Source organism: Phyllobates terribilis, unplaced genomic scaffold (assembly GCF_046119375.1).
Source record: "Phyllobates terribilis strain yellow unplaced genomic scaffold, ASM4611937v1 Scaffold_2__4_contigs__length_985480577, whole genome shotgun sequence".
Taxonomy (NCBI): Eukaryota; Metazoa; Chordata; class Amphibia; order Anura; family Dendrobatidae; genus Phyllobates; species Phyllobates terribilis.
This window is the reverse complement of record NW_027362762.1, coordinates 896919330-896940215: the sequence shown is the minus strand read 5'-3', so window position 1 is coordinate 896940215 and position 20886 is coordinate 896919330. Positions and strand designations below refer to the sequence as shown.

At 40.1% G+C, this 20886-nt stretch overlaps 1 protein-coding gene across 1 annotated transcript in view; it reads right to left on the bottom strand.

The window, feature by feature from the left end:
- GBE1 (1,4-alpha-glucan branching enzyme 1) overlaps positions 1-20886 on the bottom strand; it is a 212320-nt gene that overhangs the window by 53390 nt on the left and 138044 nt on the right. The window contains exons 10-13 of the mRNA XM_073668212.1: positions 20657-20784; positions 16488-16586; positions 16241-16351; positions 2153-2324 (exon numbers count right to left, since the gene is read on the bottom strand). Coding sequence (XP_073524313.1) covers positions 2153-2324; positions 16241-16351; positions 16488-16586; positions 20657-20784 — 510 coding nt within the window. The remainder of the gene's footprint in view (positions 1-2152; positions 2325-16240; positions 16352-16487; positions 16587-20656; positions 20785-20886) is intronic.

The window sequence follows — 20886 nt, the reverse complement described above, 5'->3', positions numbered from 1 at the left end:
TTGCCCGGGATTTGTTCAAAAGGAGGGATATTACGGTAACAAGAGGGCACTCACTAAGACTGGAAGAGAAAAGGTTTCAGCACCAGCATAGGAAGGGGTTCTTTACGGTAAGAGCAGTGAGAATATGGAATTCACTGAGTGAGGAGACGGTAATGTCGGATTCACTACACCAGTTCAAGCGGGGACTGGATGCTTTTCTAGATACCAGGCAGATTTCTGCATATACTTAAAAATAGAATAAAATAGTAGGTTGATACAGGGATTTATTCTGACTTCTGGTTTCAGAGTCGGGAGGGAATTTTTCCTCAGGTGAAGATTGGCTAAATCATTTGGGGTTTTTGCCCTCCTCTGGATCAACTTTAGCAATTACAGAACTTACAGGTCGAACTTGATGGACGCAAGTCTTTATTCGGCTTTACAAACTATGTACTATGTACTATTACGTACCACATCATAAAGAGGCTTAAAAAAAGATTTTTTCCCTATTTTTCACCACAAAATTTGGTGTGTGTCTTATGGTCCAGTGAGTCTCATAATCCACAAAATACGGTTATTACTTCTCAGCAATGAAAGTGTTTTATTTTAATTGCTATTAATCTTGGATATTCCAACAGATCCTTATGAATGTTCCTTAGGTTTCTCCATGACTGACCCTCTTCAAATACACACATTACCAATTGGCACTTCACAGGAGTCTCACAATTAATGCTGCCTCTCCTGGTCAATGCCATCTATGAACAAGCCTACAAGTCACTCTCCTTAGACCGGTGGTGCACATGCAAGAAAGGTGGCACTATAGCAAAAATGAAACTGGGCCTCCCATTGTGGTGTTTTATATCTCCACCCATGACAGACATTTGTTAGTATCTGTCCGTCACACCTTATTGCTCAAATTCCACACTTCACCCTTCTTTTGAGGGAAGCCCTGAGCCGGTTCTCACCACATAATAGGATGGGACCGACCTCTCTTCGCTGGTGCTGCCTCTACAGTATGTATCTCCTTTTCACAGGATTGTCAGAGATCCAGGAAAATTTACATAATTCGACAGACTCTCGTTTACTGGCCTGTTTACACAGATGGACAAAAACTGATGGGAACATGACAAATATTAATACAATCGCTATGTCCCCATACAGCATCATATCGTCGGTAGCATATCCCCTATGAACAGAGTAATTTGCAGTTAACTATTTTTATACTGGCATACATGACCCAAATCACCCAGCGCACAAGCATTTTGCTCATCCTTCAAGTGGTTGCAGCCATGTTTGTTTGCATGGGCCAATCATCAAGTTGACTAAATGGGCCTTGACAACGATAAAAGGTTACAGGGTTAAATTGGCAGGAACCAAATCTTAATCTTGGGGTGACCATCGTGATTTTGGGTGCACTGTGACGTCTATTTGAGGGCCTTCAATAAATCGGTCTAAAGACAGAATTTTTACGTAGGAGTAGTGTTCAGCCTACAGAACTCTGGTGGCCTTACTCAACATGATCAGGGCTGTGAATTGGGAGTCAGTAATGGGTAGTCAAAAATCGGTCAACCTGTTGGTTATGTTTAACAAATGTAGATCCCTCTTTATACTAAATTATTTTTTAATTATTCTACATGAGCCACTTATGAAGGAGTCAGATTCTGAAAAGAGGGAAGGGTCTGGTTTATCGACTCCACGTCAGTGTTCAGGACAGATCTACTCAAGTAGCTGTGAAAGGCAGTATGGTGACTCAGTCTTTAGCACTGCAGTGCTGGGGTCCTGGGTTCAATTCCCACCAAGGACAACATCTGCAAGGAGTTTTTATGTTCTCCCCGTGTTTGCGTGGGTTTCCTCCGGGTTCTCCGGTTTCCTCCCACACTCCAAAGACGTACTGATAGGGAATCTAGATTGCGAGCCCCAATGGGAACAGTGATAATAATATCTGTAAAGAACTGTGGAATTAATGGCGCTATATAAGTGAGTAAAATAATGATCTATTGCTTTTTACAAGCCTGCTTAGCTATACCTTGCATCAACTATAACATTTGCCAATGACCCAAGCAGCTCTGCCAGATAAAGTAACAGAAGGGGCGAGTTCTCTCCAAGATGGCACATGATGTATAGATTTTTTTAGTACTTTGGATTTAACAGCTGTAACATAAATCCCTTAACATACCGATAAAATTGAGGTATCCTTCTCCTCCAAGGCCATGAGTTATCAGGCGGATCATCTTATGGAGCTGAATTCCACGGTCAATAACCGGCGTTAATGGAGACGTCACACTCATGTTTGAGTACATCTCGGCATCCATTAACCAGAAGGCCAAAGTTTTATCTCCAACTAGTGCCTAGGATATTCAACGTAGAAAAACATTAATACACGTTACAAATACTAAAGATATCTGAACATCCAAAAGTTATGGATTTACTTTGGGTGTTGCATTTCACCTAAACAAGTCTCGTTAATCATCCATCTCATATAAAATCGTTTTATTGTCCAAACTGGATAACCCTCGTCTGTAGGTCTTTTTGGGGTATGTGGACTTAGTAGAAGTGAATCCCCATGACTGGTGCAGAGAGCAGTTCCTACTCAGACAGGCCAGTCACCATAGTTAACATTGTCATTTATTAATTTCAAAGGGCACAGAAATACTGCATTTCCCTACAGAAGTTACCTACTGTTCCACGGGTTATAAGATCATGATTGTGGGTTTCACCAGCTGGACCATTAGTGTCCATCTTTAAAAAGATTTTTTTTTTTTTACAACCTATCACTAGATATCTAAGTAAAAGGGAAATGGTCATATGCAGTCTGATCATAGAGCAGGAGGAGGTGAGCAGATTGAAAAATAGGTAAGAAAAAATTCAGGATAACTTGTATTTTATTTCTTGAAATGCCTGATCACTTTGGGCTTAGTAGTCAAGGGGGCGGAGTCCTAATCAGTGATTGATCATTATCTCTGTATACACAAGTATACAGGGAAGGCTGTCAATCACTACTTATAACTGCCCACGAAACCCATAATAAACAGGGATTAAATTTGCATTTTACATTTTAATTATTTCAAGACTCCCCTTATTTTTCTTGCAAAACAGCCATGTGCATGCTTGTTTTTTAAAGGGACTCTGTCGGAACAGAAGGACTGTTCAAACCAGGTACAGCTTTTCAATGCACCCTTAGCGTGGCCAAACATTTACGTGCACCTTCCCACCTGCTAGCCCAATCTATCTCCACCTTTTTTCGGTTCTATGAAGCCAGAGCTGTCAATCCTAGATGAAGTAGGGGGATGGAGATAGAGGGAAAACAAGTAGGAGGCACCCAGCTGCTGCTCCGGTATCAAGTGTTTTGGCGGCATTGATGACGTCACATCAAAAGCACGCACCACTGATCTAGCCAATGACTGGGCTCACCATGTTACCATCGGCACAGCCGCTGAGCTGAGTGCATGAGCCACTGTCAGGGAGGGGGAGAACCTGCTGCGCTTGCCATTTTAGGCATTTTACAGAATTTGGGGCCCACTTTCCTGAAAGTGTTGAAACAACCTTTAAAGGATTTGTCCAACTAAGCACGTGCTCTTGTGAGACTAATCATGTCTCTGTGCTTTACCTCTGGATTATACTGTAACTTGGAACCATGTCTCTGTGCTTTACCTCTGGATTATAACTTGGAACAAAGACTCTGTGCTTTACCTCTGGATTATAACTTGGGTTTGTGGAAGATAAGTAAAGGGGATCAGTGGGATCAACCCTCCTAAGCCATTTATATGGGAATGCAGGTCATAGGAAGCTGAATAAAGTGATACTTTGATATCTGCGATCTGACATCTTATTTCAGAGAAATCTACTACTTTTCTTAATATGTAAATGATCTATGGGCCGGACATAGATCTCCCTGAGAATCTGCCTCCAGAGCTCATTTTCTCATGAAAAGGGGCATTACCAGTGTGAGACATGTAGATAAGGAGAGCAGACTGTCAGTCATTACATGTCTCACACTGTTAACGGTCCTTTAATTTATAATAATCTCTGGAGGCAGATTCTCAGGGAGATCTATGTCCGGTCCATAGCTCTTAACAGCTCATTTACATAAGAGACAAATGTGGATTTCTCTGGAATAAGACATTGGATCACAGATATCGAGGTATCATTTTATTCAGCTTCCTATGACCTGCATGCCCATATAGACGGCTTAGGAAGGTTGATCCTACTGACAGATTCCCTTTAACCTATAATATACACTATGATGTGGCCCCATTGGGACTTTTACCACCCTTCGTGCTATGGAAACATTTAGTATGGAAAAATAATTTAACCCAGTGAACCTTGTGACATTGGATCCAGAGCATAAAATCACATCATAGTTTTAGTTGAGGGAAGTTTACTTTCAATTTGGGCTCGTTTTAGCCTTTATGGAAGTACATCCCTTGCTAAATATGCATGTGGTGTAGTAATAAACAAAAGTTGTACACAACTTTCTGTTAGTAATTGTTCATTCATTAGGGGAGGCAAGAACGGCGCTTGCATGGCTCATTATGCAGTTTGATAATTATAAAAGTTTTCCTTCTACACTGTGCACATTGTCATTGTCTCAAAGCCACAGGCTCCTGTAATTAGCACAGTGCCAAATATTAGCTGGCAGATAGAAGGGAACAATATACAATATTAATAATTGGACAATATCCAAAAACTTCCAGATAGAAAATGCATTTACTTCAGAAGCTTCATTCAAGGACTTCGATACCTGGAGTACAGCCAAGGACGGTTACATATGGATATGACTGGGAACATAAAATGTACAATTGCTTTAGAATTGCATTTCCCCTTTGAGCATTTAGATCGCCAAGGATATCACAGATCTTTGTAAAAATGCTTAAAAGCGTTTTTCACTCATATTACTGTATTTTACACCATCCCAAATGATAAATTCAGGACAGAGTTGCATGAATTATCAATATATCATTGTCCTGCCCTAATGTCACTGGCAGCCATTCTCTGAAAAGACCTGTAAAATGGCCAACTTTTATAGGGGTGGTCCGATATCTATAAAGCTCTTTATAAACATGCATTTGTAACCCCTAAACACTTTTGCAATTTGTTTTATTCAAAAACTCCCTACCAATCTCTCTATAGCGCTAATCACCATATCTGTTTTTTTCTTCAAAAGCCATTGCCACACTCGCTTCTAATCACCGTGTCCATTTCCCAGAAATGAGGTGCCATCAAAGAGCGGTGATAGAAGCAGGGTGAGTGACAGAACCTGAGGAGCAGCGCTCAGTCACAGTCTCAAATCACTGACAGACTGAAACAGGTTTTGCTCAAGAATATCCCTGCATTTTGGAATCATCCATCTTCATCTTGACTTGGACCATTTACCCTGTGCCTGCTGCCGAAAACCTTCCCACAGCATGATGCTTCTACCACGTTTCACTGTGGGGATGGTGTTCTTGGGGTGATGAGCTTTGTTGGTTTTGTGCCAGACATAGCATTTACATTGGCCAAAAAGGAAAATTTGGTCTCATTTGACCACAGCACCTTCTTACATACATTTGGGGAGTCTCCCACATGTCTTTTGGCAAACTCAAAACAAGCCTTAAAATGTGTGTTTGTAAATAAAGACTTTTTCTTCTGCACACTCTTCCATAAAAGCCACCTCTATGGAGTGCATGGCTTATTGTGGTCGTATGGACAGATATTCCAGTCTCTGCTTAGGAACTCTGCTGCTCCTACAGGGTTACCTTTGGTCTCTGTGCTGCCTCTATGATTAATGCCTATCTTGCCAGTGCTTAGAGTTTTGGTGGGTGCCCTCTCTTGGCAGGCTTGTTATGGTACCATGTTCTTTCCATTTGATAATGGAAATGAATTTGATGGTGCTCCAGGGGATCATCATAGATTGGGATATATGATAGAGATCTTGAAGGAGTTCCCAGAGATGCTTAGCACTTATTGGCCCTTTTGCCTTCACTCTGCGGTCCAGCTCACCCCAAACCACCTCGACTGGGTTCATGTCTGGTGACTGTGGAGGCCAGGTAGTCTGGCGCAGCACCCCATCACTCTCCTTCTTGGTCAAATAGCCCTTACACAGCCTGGAGGTGTGTTTGGGGTCATTGTCCTGTTGTAAAATAAATAATGGTCCAACTAAATGCAAACCAGATGGAATAGCATACCGCTGCACGATGCTGTGGTAGCCATGCTGGTTCACTATGCCTTCATTTTGAATAAATCCCCAACAGTGTCACCAGCAAAGCACCCCCACACCATCACACCTCATCCTCCATACTTCATGGTAGATCGGTTCGATAAATTCCGGTTTGTATATCGCGGCGCTTCCAAATAGGGCCCAGTGGATATTTACATTCAGGATTTATTAATTAGAATATAAAATAGCAATGTACAACGCGTTTCTACTCATTACAGAGTCTTCATCAGGTACAATTTCGTAGTCATGCTTATGGAAAGTCTCTTCATTATATAAAGCACTGATCAGGTTCATCAGGGTCATAGACCGCCCAGTTAATTAATCATGTTAATTGAGTTGGTTTATGCATGTGATTAGTTAATCATGCAATCTAAGGTTGTCTCTACTAGAGTAAAATCAAATAAAAATACAACAACAACTACAATAAAAATGCAACAACAACAACATAAAAAAAAAAAAAAAACACACAAAATGCTTTCTTAAATGATTAAGAAGAAATAAAAACCTGTTTTTGGTTAAAATGTTTAAAAGAATGTTTTTCTCCCCTGCATGTAGATCCAGTAACACTATCGCTCACTATTGACAGATTATATTTAAGAGGAAAATCAGATTCATAATAATATTTCTCTATTTAATGACTAATAAATATATGTTTATTGTTAATATATTCAAGGTCCTCTAATGTAAAGTGAACTCAGTGTGGTTCTGCCTGTTCAACTTTGTTTTTCTATCAAATATATTCAATTCTGTCATTTAATCCCTCTGGCTGTAGACACCGCATGCGATAAATCCAGAAGGATTCCTTTCTATTCAATGTTTGAATTCTATTCTGGGTGGAAACTGGTATGGATTCTACGGGGGTTATTTGAACTTCAAATTTCCCCCCGTGATTCTGCAGTAGATGGCGTGATAGGCTATGTGTTAAAAGCCCTATTTTGGCATTGTGACGGTGTCCACTAAGGCGGTTTTGCACTTTTCTTATGGTACGACCGACGTATTGTAAACCGCATTTGCAAGTAATAACGTATATAACGTAGTCTGTTTGACAGGTGAGATACTGGCGAATAGGAAATTTTTCACCTGTACTATGACAAATAATCTCTTTGCAGCCGTGTGATATACATCTGCAACAGTTGCAAAGTTTCTTTCTGCATTTGAATACTCCCACTGATTTGGTTGTATTGAATCTTTTTCGCTCAGATAAAGTGGGGATGTTTTTAAGTCGGCTTGGAGCTATCAAATTCCTGATGGTTTTTCCTCTTCTAAAGGTGATCCCTGGTCTTTCAGGTAGGGATTCTCTTAGAAGAGGATCTTGTTGCAGAATATACCAATATTTACTGAGTATTTTTCTGACATTTAAATTTTCCTTATTATAGGCTGTGATGAAGTTAAATCTCCATTTATTAGGTTGTAAAGGATTTTTTGTGAACCTTGTACTGTCATTGGGGTATTTTAAGGTGGCATCTGTTTTTAATTTGTGTTCCTTGCTCTTTTCCTTAATTTTTTCTGTCTTATTTGACTTATTTTTCATTGCCAAAAGGCAATCCTTCTGTGTCTTTTTTCTGTTGGTTTCATATGCTGCTGAAATTAGTTTTTTGGGGTACTTTTTTGTTTTAAACCGGTCTATAAGGACTTTTGCTTGTATATTATAGTCCTCTAGTTGTGTGTTATTTTTCCTTATACGTAAAAACTGGCTATAAGGGATGTTTTTTTTCCATTTGTGAAAATGTGCACTATTAAACTCTAAATATCCATTTGAATCTACTACTTTAAAGTATGTTTTTGTTATTAATGAGTTTTTTTTAAAACTGATTTCTAAATCTAAAAAATTGATTTTATTTATACTCATATTAAAAGTGAAATTGATACCCCACTCATTTTGGTTTAGTTCATAAATAAGTTGTTCCGCCATTTTTTGGTCTCCTTTCCACAGGATAACTAGATCATCAATATATCTACGGTACAGGATAATATTTTCTGTATACATGGCTTTTGTCAGAGCTGATAGGGACTCGAAACGTCCCATGAATAAATTAGCGAAACTAGGCGCGACTCGAGTCCCCATTGCAATGGGGACTCGAGTCGCGCCTAGTTTCGCTAATTTATTCATGGGACGTTTCGAGTCCCTATCAGCTCTGACAAAAGCCATGTATACAGAAAATATTAAGGAAATTAAGGAAAAGAGCAAGGAACACAAATTAAAAACAGATACCACCTTAAAATACCCCAATGACACTACAAGGTTCACAAAAAATCCTTTACAACCTAATAAATGGAGATTTAACTTCATCACAGCCTATAATAAGGAAAATTTAAATGTCAGAAAAATACTCAGCAAATATTGGTATATTCTGCAACAAGATCCTCTTCTAAGAGAATCCCTACCTGAAAGACCAGGGATCACCTTTAGAAGAGGAAAAACCATCAGGAATTTGATAGCTCCAAGCCGACTTAAAAACATCCCCACTTTATCTGAGCGAAAAAGATTCAATACAACCAAATCAGTGGGAGTATTCAAATGCAGAAAGAAACTTTGCAACTGTTGCAGATGTATATCACACGGCTGCAAAGAGATTATTTGTCATAGTACAGGTGAAAAATTTCCTATTCGCCAGTATCTCACCTGTCAAACAGACTACGTTATATACGTTATTACTTGCAAATGCGGTTTACAATACGTCGGTCGTACCATAAGAAAAGTGCAAAACCGCCTTAGTGGACACCGTCACAATGCCAAAATAGGGCTTTTAACACATAGCCTATCACGCCATCTACTGCAGAATCACGGGGGGAAATTTGAAGTTCAAATAACCCCCGTAGAATCCATACCAGTTTCCACCCAGAATAGAATTCAAACATTGAATAGAAAGGAATCCTTCTGGATTTATCGCATGCGGTGTCTACAGCCAGAGGGATTAAATGACAGAATTGAATATATTTGATAGAAAAACAAAGTTGAACAGGCAGAACCACACTGAGTTCACTTTACATTAGAGGACCTTGAATATATTAACAATAAACATATATTTATTAGTCATTAAATAGAGAAATATTATTATGAATCTGATTTTCCTCTTAAATATAATCTGTCAATAGTGAGCGATAGTGTTACTGGATCTACATGCAGGGGAGAAAAACATTCTTTTAAACATTTTAACCAAAAACAGGTTTTTATTTCTTCTTAATCATTTAAGAAAGCATTTTGTGTGTTTTTTTTTTTTTTTTATGTTGTTGTTGTTGCATTTTTATTGTAGTTGTTGTTGTATTTTTATTTGATTTTACTCTAGTAGAGACAACCTTAGATTGCATGATTAACTAATCACATGCATAAACCAACTCAATTAACATGATTAATTAACTGGGCGGTCTATGACCCTGATGAACCTGATCAGTGCTTTATATAATGAAGAGACTTTCCATAAGCATGACTACGAAATTGTACCTGATGAAGACTCTGTAATGAGTAGAAACGCGTTGTACATTGCTATTTTATATTCTAATTAATAAATCCTGAATGTAAATATCCACTGGGCCCTATTTGGAAGCGCCGCGATATACAAACCGGAATTTATCGAACCGATCTACTGAGCAAACAGGATCTTCCAACATGAGGACCTGATCCTTCCGGTAAAGCGTGCTGCAAGCCACAAGAGTCCACCACTACTAAACGTTAAACCTCAAAATTACTTAAAGGTGAGCAGTTTTCAGTTACCTCACCCTTATTTACAAATCCTAAAATATACTGCACTTAGATCTGCGCCGCTCCTTTTTCCATTTTCTCCCCTAGAAGCTGAGAGACAGCTTTACTAAATCCATACTTCATGGTGGGAACCAGGCATGTAGAGTCCATCCGTTCACCTTTTCTGCATCGCACAAAGACACGGTGGTTGGAACCAAAGATCTCAAATTTGGACTCGTCAGACCAAAGCACAGATATCCACTGGTCTAATGTCCATTCCTTGTGTTCTTTAGCCCAAACAAGTCTCTTCTGCTTGTTGTCTGTCCTTAGCAGTGGTTTCCTAGCAGCTATTTTCCCATGAAGGCCTGCTGCACAAAGTCTCCTCTTAACAGTTGTTGAAGAGATGTGTCTGCTGCTAGAACTCTGTGTGGCATTGACCTGGTCTCTAATCTGAGCTGCTGTTAACCTGCGATTTCTGAGGCTGGTGACTCGGATAAACTTATCCTCAGAAGCAGAGGTGACTCTTGGTCTTCCTTTCCTCAAGTGAGCCAGTTTCTTTGTAGCGCTTGATGGCTTTTGAAACTGCACTTGGGGACACTTTCAAAGTTTTCCCAATTTTTCGAACTGACTGACCTTCATTTCTTGAAGTAATGATGGCCACTCGTTTTGCTTTACTTTGTATTATGGCAAGAAAAAAGCAGCTAACAGTCTATTCAGTAGGACTATCAGCTGTGTATCCACCTGACTTCTGCACAACACAACTGATGGTCCCAACCCCATTTATAAGGCAAGAAATCCCACTTATTAAACCTGACAGGGCACACCTGTGAAGTGAAAACCATTTCCGGTGACTACCTCTTGAAGCTCATCAAGAGAATGCCAAGAATGTGCAAAGCAGTCATCAAAGCAAAAGGTGGCTACTTTGAAGAACCTAGAATATAAGACATATTTTCAGTTGTTTCACACTTTTTTGTTAAGTATATAATTCCACATGTGTTAATTCATAGTTTTGATGCCTTCAGTGTGAATGTACAATTTTCAAAGTCATGAAAATACAGAAAAATCTTTAAATGAGAAGGTGTGTCCAAACTTTTGGTCTGTACTGTATGCACAACAAGTCATTTTACAGTGCATATGTTCATGCTTTTTAACATTTATGGACACTTTTTCAGACTAGTTACTTGACAAATTACTCTTTTTATGTTGTGAAATTCCAGCACCATGTTATTAGCATTAAGGCAACCTTTGCAACATCTGTATTTACTTGGCAGTCTTAAAGAAGTTGTCCACTACTTTATCATTGATCACCTATCTTAAGAATAAGTCATCAATATCTGATCGGTTGGGGTCAGACACCCGGCAACCCCGCCGATCAGCTGTTCTCAGTTTCGGCGGCCAGAAAGGCTCAACTTCGGAGCAGCTCCGTCCTGATAGTGGCCGTGGCCTCGTTCTGCACATCCACCTCCTATTGATTTGAATAGGGGGCGGATGTGCAGTACCCTGCCGCGGCCACTATCAGAAGATGAAGCAGCTCCGCGGTTGAGCATTTCAGGCTGGCGGCCACCGACAGCAAAGACGACTGACCGGGAGGGATGCCAGGTGTCGGACCCCGACCGATCAGATATTGATGACCTGTTCTAAGGATATGTCTCAATGATAAAATAGTGGACAAGCTCTTTAATGAAGGGAGAGCTGAAGTAAGATGCGCCAAATTCATTAAGATATATACCAAAACGGAGAACTGTGGGTGTGCTGCACTGCGGGTGAAAAATACGCAGGATTCCAATGAATAGAAATAGATTGTAGTTTATTCCTAACATGTTTCTAGGTCGAACAGGCCCCTTCCTCAGGAAGACAGTTTTCCAGCTTAAATAATACAAATTTTCAAAACTGGCGCCAAACCAAGTAAAAACGCCCAGTTCCCTGGTATATATCAATGTTGGTTTTATCCAACCAGTGGAGCAGCAGCTGGGGTATTGTCATTTAAGGCTGTTCAAGTGCTGTGGGTACAAAGCATCACAAAGTGAGCGCAAAAAAACGCAATAAAACAGCGTCCTAACTCCTGCTCTATCAAATTCAATAAAAAGCATCTTTCAACTGTTGTCCACCACCGCCAAAAGTGTACGCCAGGCATAAGGTCTTTCTTAAAGAAGATCTGTTGCCAGATTTCAAACACACACATATTAATACATAGATATACACACCTGATGAGACTGGTGTAGTTATTACTTTGATTTAAATTTTCATAAAAGGATAATACGCTCATTCTTATGTACTTTTTTAATGTCTGCCCACATAGCCTGATTGACAGCCCCTCAGTGTCCCTCTTCACTACTGCTCGGATCTTATAAAGCTAAGCACAAGCTGAGCTGTCAGTCAGACTCGGAGGGCAGAGACTGAATACATTTGGGAACTCAAAGTGCTCATTTTAAGTTTATACGGCTATTACTACAAAAATTTTCAAAGTAAGTACACTAGCCTCATCAAGTCTAAGATCTATTTAATAATGTATACAGCTAGTACTGTAAAATCTGGTGACAGATCTGCTTTAAATACTCTATTGGGGTATTCTGAATCTATAGAGCACCCCCTCACTCCCCCATTTACTCATCAGCCAGAGAGATGAATACCTAAGGCCATGCATTGCTCTGCACATGAGGAAAGAGACATGGTGAATCCAAAGAACTATACTACATTTCTAAATGGAGGTATTTGCTAATATTATTATTACACCTACTACACATTTGATTTCAGGGAATTAGGCTGCAAGCTGAAAGCAAGGACCTCCAAGGTGGTATTCTCTGAAATACTACCGGTACCACGCCAGAGAGGCAACGGGAGATTAGGGAGATAAATAAGTGGCTCAAGAACTGGTGTAGGAAGGAGGGATTTGGGTTCCTGGAGAACTGGGCCGACTTCTCAGTTGGCTACAGACTCTACGCTACGGACCGGCTGCACTTCAATGGGGAGGGTGCAGCTGTGCTGGGGGAGAAAATGGCAAGAAGGTTGGAGGAGTGTTTAAACTAGGGATTGGAGGGGGGGGGGGGGGGTATTCATTTTATAGGTGGGGAAGATAGTGCAGATAGTGACCTGGGCACAAATAAAGAAATTGAGGGTGGGGTTAGAACAGTCAATAAAGTAAGAAGGAATAGAGGTACAGAGAGATACATAAAATGCATGTACACTAATGCCAGAAGCCTCACCAACAAAATGGAGGAATTAGAATTAATTTTGTTGGAAAATAATTATGACATGGTAGGGATATCTGAGATGTGGCTGGGCGAGAGCCATGACTGGGCAGTTAATTTACAGGGCTATAGTCTGTTCAGAAATGACCGTACAAACAAGCGAGGGAGGGGTGTGTGTTTATATGTAAAATCATCCTTAAAACCCATCTTGCGGGAGGATATATGTGAATCTAATGAAAATGTAGAGTCCCTGTGGGTGGAGATAAGGGGAGGGGGAAAAAATAATAAATTACTGATAGGGGTTTATTATAAGTCTCCAAAAATAATGAAAGTAGCGGAGAATATCCTCGTAAAGCAAATAGATGAAGCAGCGACTCAAGGAGAAGTCATTATTATGGGAGACTTCAACTACCCTGAAATACATTGGGGGACAGAAACATGTAGTTCAAGCAAAGGTAATAGGTTTTTGACAACTATGAGAGACAATTACCTTTCACAACTGGTTCAGGACCCAACAAGAAGGGGGTCACTGCTAGACCTAATATTAACCAATAGGCCAGACCGCATATCAAATATACGAGTTGGGGGTCACTTGGGTAATAGTGATCACAAAATAATACGTTTTCATGTAACCTTTAATAAGATGTGTAGTAGAGGGGTTACAAGGACACTAAACTTCAGGAAGGCAAATTTCCAACGGTTGAGAGATGATCTTAGTGCAATAAACTGGGACGATATCCTGAGACAAAGCTACACAAAGCAAATGGGAGACATTTATTAGCATCCTGAATAGGACCTGTGCACAATATATACCCTTTGGCAATAAACATGCTAGAAATAGGAGGAAACCACTATGGCTAAATAGAGCTGTAAGGGGCGCAATAAGTGACAAAAAGAACGCATTTAGAGAACTAAAGCAAGTAGGTAGTGATGAGGCATTAAATAAATATAGAAAATTAAATAAATGATGTAAAAAAACAAATCAAGGTAGCAAAGATTGAGGCAGAGAGAATCATTGCCAGAGAAAGTAAAAATAACCCCAAAATATTCTTTAACTACATAAATAGTAAAAAACTAAAAAATGATAGTGTTGGCCCCATCAAAAATAGTCTGGGTGAAATGGTGGATGAGGAAAAAGTCAATATGCTAAATGATTTTTTTTCAACCGTATTTACACAAGAAAATCGCAAGACAGAAAACATGATTAGTGATAACAAAAATTCTCCATTAAATGTCACTTGCTTAACCCAGCAGGAAGTACGGCGGGTCTAAAAATCACTAAAGTTGACAAATCCCCAGGCCTGGATCGGATACAGCCGCGAGTACTGCAGGAATTAAGTAACGTCATAGATAGACCATTATTTTTAATCTTTAAAGATTCCATAATAACAGGGTCTGTACCACAGGACTGGTGTATTGCAAATGTGGTGCCAATATTCAAAAAGGGGACAAAAACTGAACTTGGAAATTATAGGCCGGTAAGCTTAACCTCTACTGTGGGTAAAATCCTGGAGGGTTTCCTAAGAGATGCTATAATAAAGTATCTGAAGAAGAATAACCTCATGACCCAATATCAACATGGGTTTACGAGGGACCGTTCCTCTCAGACTAATCTGATCAGTTTTTATGAGGAGGTAAGTTCCGGACTGGACCAAGGAAATGCAGTGGATGTTGTGTATATGGACTTTTCAAAAGCTTTTGATACGGTTCCACACAAAAGGTTGATACATAAAATGAGAACAATGGGGATAGGGGAAAATATATGTATGTGGGTTAAGAATTGGCTCAGTGATAGGAAACAAAGGGCGGTTATTAATGGAAAACACTCAGACTGGGTCTCAGTTAACAATGGGGTACCACAGGGGTCAGTATTGGGCCCCCTTATTTTTAACATATTTATTAATGACCTTGTAGGGGGCATACAGAGTAATATTTCAATATTTGCTGATGACACTAAACTCTGCAGGGTAATCAATACAGAGGAGGACAATTTTAGATTACAGGAGGATCTATGTAAACTAGAAGCTTGGGCTGATAAATGGCAAATGAGCTTTAATGGGGATAAATGTAAGGTAATGCCCTTGGGCAGAGGAAATAAAATGTATAATTATATGCTTAATTGTAAAACACTGGGCAAAACTGTAACTGAAAAAGACTTGGGTGTATTGGTGGACGACAAGCTCACGTTTAGTGGCCAGTGTCAGGCAGCTGCTGCAATGGCAAATAAAATAATGGGATGCATTAAAAGAGGCATAGATGCTCATGAGGAGAACATAACTTTACCTCTATACAAGTCATTAGTGCGACCACACATAGAATACTGTGTACAGTTCTGGTCTCCGGTGTATAAGAAAGACATAGCTGAACTAGAGCGGGTGTAGAGAAGAGCGACCATGGTTATTAGAGGACTGGGGGGTCTGCAATACCAAGACAGGTTATTACACTTGGGGTTATTTACTGTGGAAAAAAGAAGGCTTAGGGGTGATCTTATTACTATGTACAAGTATATGAGGGGACAGTACAAAGACCTTTCTACTGATCTTTTTACTCTGAGGCCAGAGACGGGGACAAGGGGGCATCTTCTACGTCTGGAGGAAAGAAGGTTTAATCATAATCACAGACGCGGATTCTTTACTGTAAGAGCAGTGCGACTATGGAGCGCTCTGCCGCATGATGGTGTAATGAGGGATTCACTACTAAAAGTTTAGAAGGGCATGGATGCCTTTCTTGAAAAGTATAATATTACAGGTTATATATACTAGATTCCTTGATAGGGCGTTCATCCAGGGAACTAGTCTGATTGTCGTATGGAGTCGGGAAGGAATTTTTTTCCCCAATGTGGAGCTTAGTGTTTGCCACATGGGGTTTTTTGCCTTCCTCTGGATCAACATGTTAGGCTATGGGTTGAACTAGATGGACTTAGTCTTCTTTCAACCTTAAAAACTATGTTACATTGGAATAGTAGCTTTAATATGGGAATACCCCTTTAAATCACATGTACTGGACACACTGAAGTCTTACCATTGCGTACATTTCCTATTCTTAATGACACAGAGTTGCAGATAGTCTGTTCTGATTTACAGAAATGGAGAGACCTTACTGACCCTCATGTGAATGCGGCCTTTACAATAGAGTATTTTTTCATTAAAAAACATTACATTTGAGAGAGAACTTTCCCATTTTGAATTACTGATACATTACTTGGTCATGGCTTTCAGCATACGCAATGCACTTTTCATTATATCTTCTGTTGGTCAGGGTGTGAACGACGTCCCCCATGTTCCAATCTTCATCCTTGAATTCTTTCAGGATCTGCAATATAAATTAAGTGAACACACGTGTTTTGGAGCAGAAAGCATTCCTTCATATTACTGGCTGACTTCTGAAAGCATGTCCATTGTATAAGGCTAAGTTGGATGGGCCTGGAGAAAAGAGCTTGGATATATACCTGAATCCACTTATCGGGCACAGCCATGGCTAGTCGGTAATCAAATCCTCCGCCACCTTGTGTTACAGGACAGCAGAGAGCTGGCATCCCAGACACGTCCTAGAAAGGGGACAAGAGAACAAACTCATTCAAATTGAGAATCATCATATTTAAAGTTTGTACATTCTAAACATTACAGTATACTGTAACCTATTACATTGCAGCTACTTTGAAAAAAAAAAAGTGATTGTCTCACATTTCAACTTCAGGAGCACACTTGCTCCCATACCCAATTGCTTCCCGTTTGCTGGGGGGCAGTGTGCTCCTGATCATAGAGAATTCTGACCAGCAGCATAGTTGGGCCGCTCACCCAAACTGTGAGCGATCCAATGCTAATAGCATAGACTAATATATCTCTGTAGTATTGGATGACTGTGTGAGCACTAAAGCTGGCCACATCGTACGCTTCAGCGATCTGGTCAGCAATGGATAAGTGCTTGCATGCTCTATTAAAAAATAAAGTTTATAAGCACTGAGCATGCTCAGCCACCTCTACTATACTGCAGCAGTTGCTGGTAACCTAGGAAACAAGCATTAAACAATACAATTAAAAACCATCAGTGGAGAACGAAACAGACTTTTAATAAGTGAATTGCTAAGTTGCTTGCTTTCACAAGCACTTAAATTTTTAACCATTCATGAACTTGAGATTAACAAATTCTTTTCTTTTTTTTAAATTTTGAATTTTTCACAAAAATATATTTCAGCCAGAAAAAAAATCTTAAATCATAAAATCACATGTTGTTACAATAAAACAAGTTTTCCAATTGTTGGTCAACTACAAAGATCAAAGTATTTCCATTTATGTGTGCTTTTTTTTGTTAAGTTGTTAAAAACGTTAACTTGACTTTTAACCAACTTCTAAAACTAGAGGACGACCAATGACCCATTGGTTTTAAGAGCTTTCTCAATGGGCCAAAGATGATTTAGAAAAATAAAATAAAAACAAACATAAATCACCTACCAGACCGATGCTGCTCCTCTAGAAGAGGAAGTCAGGAGCTCGGTGGGGGAACAGAGCGGAGGAGGTGAGCATGTTCTTTGCTTTAATTTTGTAGCACCTTGAGCCCATTGGGAAGGCTTTTAAAAGTAGTAGACAACACCTTTGAAAGCAGGATGGGAGGGTTTGGTGAAGGCACCTTAGCAAAAAGTTACATTGGGACTCTCCTTTCATTGGTGTGGTTTTATTGAGTAAGACCAAAATCACACGAGTATATGTTGCGATCCGTTCAAGTGCCACAATGCCCAGTCTGACAGCGGGTCTCCTAGCCAAAACTTAAAAGCCTTATACATGTCTATGAACCACTCTACTGAAAGGTTGGCCATACACATCAGATCGCTGTCATCGGGGACCACTATTCCTCCCAACCCACTCACACCCCTATAAAAATGCATGTGGTTTCCATTAAGGATAGGAGCATGAGCCACTGTTCAACATCTTCACCAGTGAAATATCTCCCACAACAACTGGATGGGGCATATTAAAATTTAAATGCCTGATACCTTTTCCCCCACAGGCAGATGTCATACAAGGTCGAAAAATCCTGCTAAAATTAACAAGTCTGGCCACTATTCATATAAGTGTATGGCTACTTTCAAACTATCTACAGCTAAGTTAAGTCGTCTACCATAGTTTACTCTTAAATTGTATGAAACTCCCATGTCTGACTTAAAGGACTATCTATGAAGTGCTGGAGAACGTACACTAAATTGTCCCTTCTATTCGCCCAATAAGGCTGGCCCAAGTTCTAGAAGGATGGAAACAAGAGTTCGGAGTCTGAGTTTGCCTACACAGTTACACATGAAAGGTGGATGTACCATGACTGTTATCCTCTTCAGAAACCAATATAATCAAGTGGCTGAAATAGGGTGTTCTAGCAACGGCATCGGGTAGACAAGCTAGAAGCACAGGCCATATTGAGAAACAAAGCAGGTCTACCCTGCAGTAAGTTACCCGTGCGCCTACGTTCCACTATGATGTATGATATTCACGATACTAGTCTGATACTTAACGTATGCATTAAAAACAAATCGCACAGCTCTGTGTGTTCTACAACAATCCCATAATGTAGTCATCATTCATCAATTCTTTGATTGCATTCAGGTTGTAGCTTTTCATATGAATTCAATAAGAAGCATGTAAGGATAAGTAATTTCCCCCAAAAGGCTAGTTTGCAGAAAGTTAATAATGCCTGCTTGCACAGCAAGAGCATCAAAAACACTTTCAATTTTTGTGTTTCTGTTTTGCAAAGCCGTAGCAGTAGGAAACAAGGTTATTTCAATGACCATTGATTTCAGACATTAGACTATCTTACGCAGCATGCTAAAATTAAAATGTTATAGTCACAAGTAAGCAGGCTGAGCAATATTTTCAAATCTGTGCTTATTGTCTTTCTACATCGGCCATTTATCAAGGACAAATCCAGAGGGAGAGTGAAAAAAAAAAAGTTTCCAATGCAACTACTGGAAAATATATGTAATGTGTTATTCTAGGAAAAGCTGCTTCTTTCCACAATTCAGTTTAAAGAGGTTTGATGAGCAAATAATAAAAAATGATCTGGCTACCCCTGTAATAAGCCCCAAACACCCGTGTTAGACTAGGTACACATTACATTTGTGCGCACCCTCAGAAGCATAAGCTCAGGATGAATGCGCACAACAGTCACTGTCAGGACGGACGTCAATGCATCGATCCATCCTAAGAACCCACTGTGCGTTTCCATGCAGTGGCCCTCTATATAAGAAAGTACAGTATGCAAGTGTGTTCTTTCGGCCAGACGATGGCTGAAAGAACACGCTTTTTGCCTTCATCTGATGAGTGGTGGCCTCTGGCAATCTTACAGTATACGTCAGGAAAAGCTCCAGACATATACTGTAGGCTGAATACACAGTGTGCGCCTAGCCTTAGCTTTTTGTTTTTTACCTCCCAGTGAGCTCCCTCTGCAGCTATCCTTGTGGCTTGTTATGGTTGAACCTGAACTTCCTACCCGTTCTCCCTCTCCCAGAGCTCATTCACTTCCACCCACTCCACCTACAAAGCACCATCCTGAGACTTCTATACAGTCTCATGGATAAATTGCCAAACATCCTGTTTCTTCCTTGTATTTCACCTAGTATGTGCTATCCTGACATTCTCCTGCGGTGAATAATGTTACAGACTAGTGTTGAGCGCAAGTGCTTGCTACTCGAGTTTGCATCGGTTGCTCTGGTATGCACAGAATGTTGCGGGTGCTCAAGTCCTCACCCCGCGAGTTTCATGGCCGTTCGACAGCTGAAGAAACATGTGGGCATTGCCTGTACATGGCAGGCAATCCTCACATGTTTTTTTTGGCTGTCTAACAGCAGGGACTGGAACATGTCACTCGTGCACCCGCGATACTTTGTGCAAACCAGAGCACCTGATGCAAACTCGAGTAGCGAGCACTTGCGCTCAACACTATTACAGACAATAATGTTCCAAGTGCTGACAACAACATCACACGGGCTCATTGAACTGTAGTCTTGGGTTCAAATTAGACCAAGGACAACATCTGCATGGGTTTTGTATGTTCTCCTGGTCTTTCCTCTGGGAATTCAGGTTTCTTACCACATTCCAAAGACACACTGGTAAGGGATTTAGACTGAGCCTCAATGGGGACAATGCATGATAATGTCATATGTACGCTCTGCAAAATAAGTTGGCACTGTATAAGCATACATCAGCAGCCTAAGAGTGCCTTCACTATGTACCTGTATGGCTGAAGTCACTGCAGTTTTAATTAAATTCAGTTAGCAAATACAATGCCTTTGGAGTTCCAGGTATAATACATCAAGGTCTTAAATGTCACAATTCTGCTCAAGCTCCATTATATGTTACACAATGTAAAATGTCAGATTTATGTGAGGAAATCGAACCCTATCTTCTAGTTCTGTGATGGCATTAAACATGTTCTTTTACAGCAAAATCAAACCATTAAAACTGTATTACAGGAGTTCTGTATTGAAATTTGTTTAAAAGGGTTGGCATCTGTACAGGATTACACGAGCCCACAAACACATTTGTTACTTGGCACACAATCAATATTGGTCTCCACACTCATTTCCAAAACACTCATTCAATAAAATCAAGTGGAAACAGAAATGTTAACTACCTCCGCGATTGTTATGCAGTCTGGGTACAGGGAATGGACCATATGATTTGCAAGCATGAGGTAGACAAGGGAGTCTTCATCCACTTGTAAGCCAAAATATTCATTGTAATCGCCAGTGAATCCGCATCCTAAAAAACAGGGGTCAAAAGTAACATTTTAAGTTCATAAACTGTCTGTTCAAATTAGCTGATATGAATAAAGCTCCCCATTAGGTAGCTGTTGGTCAAACG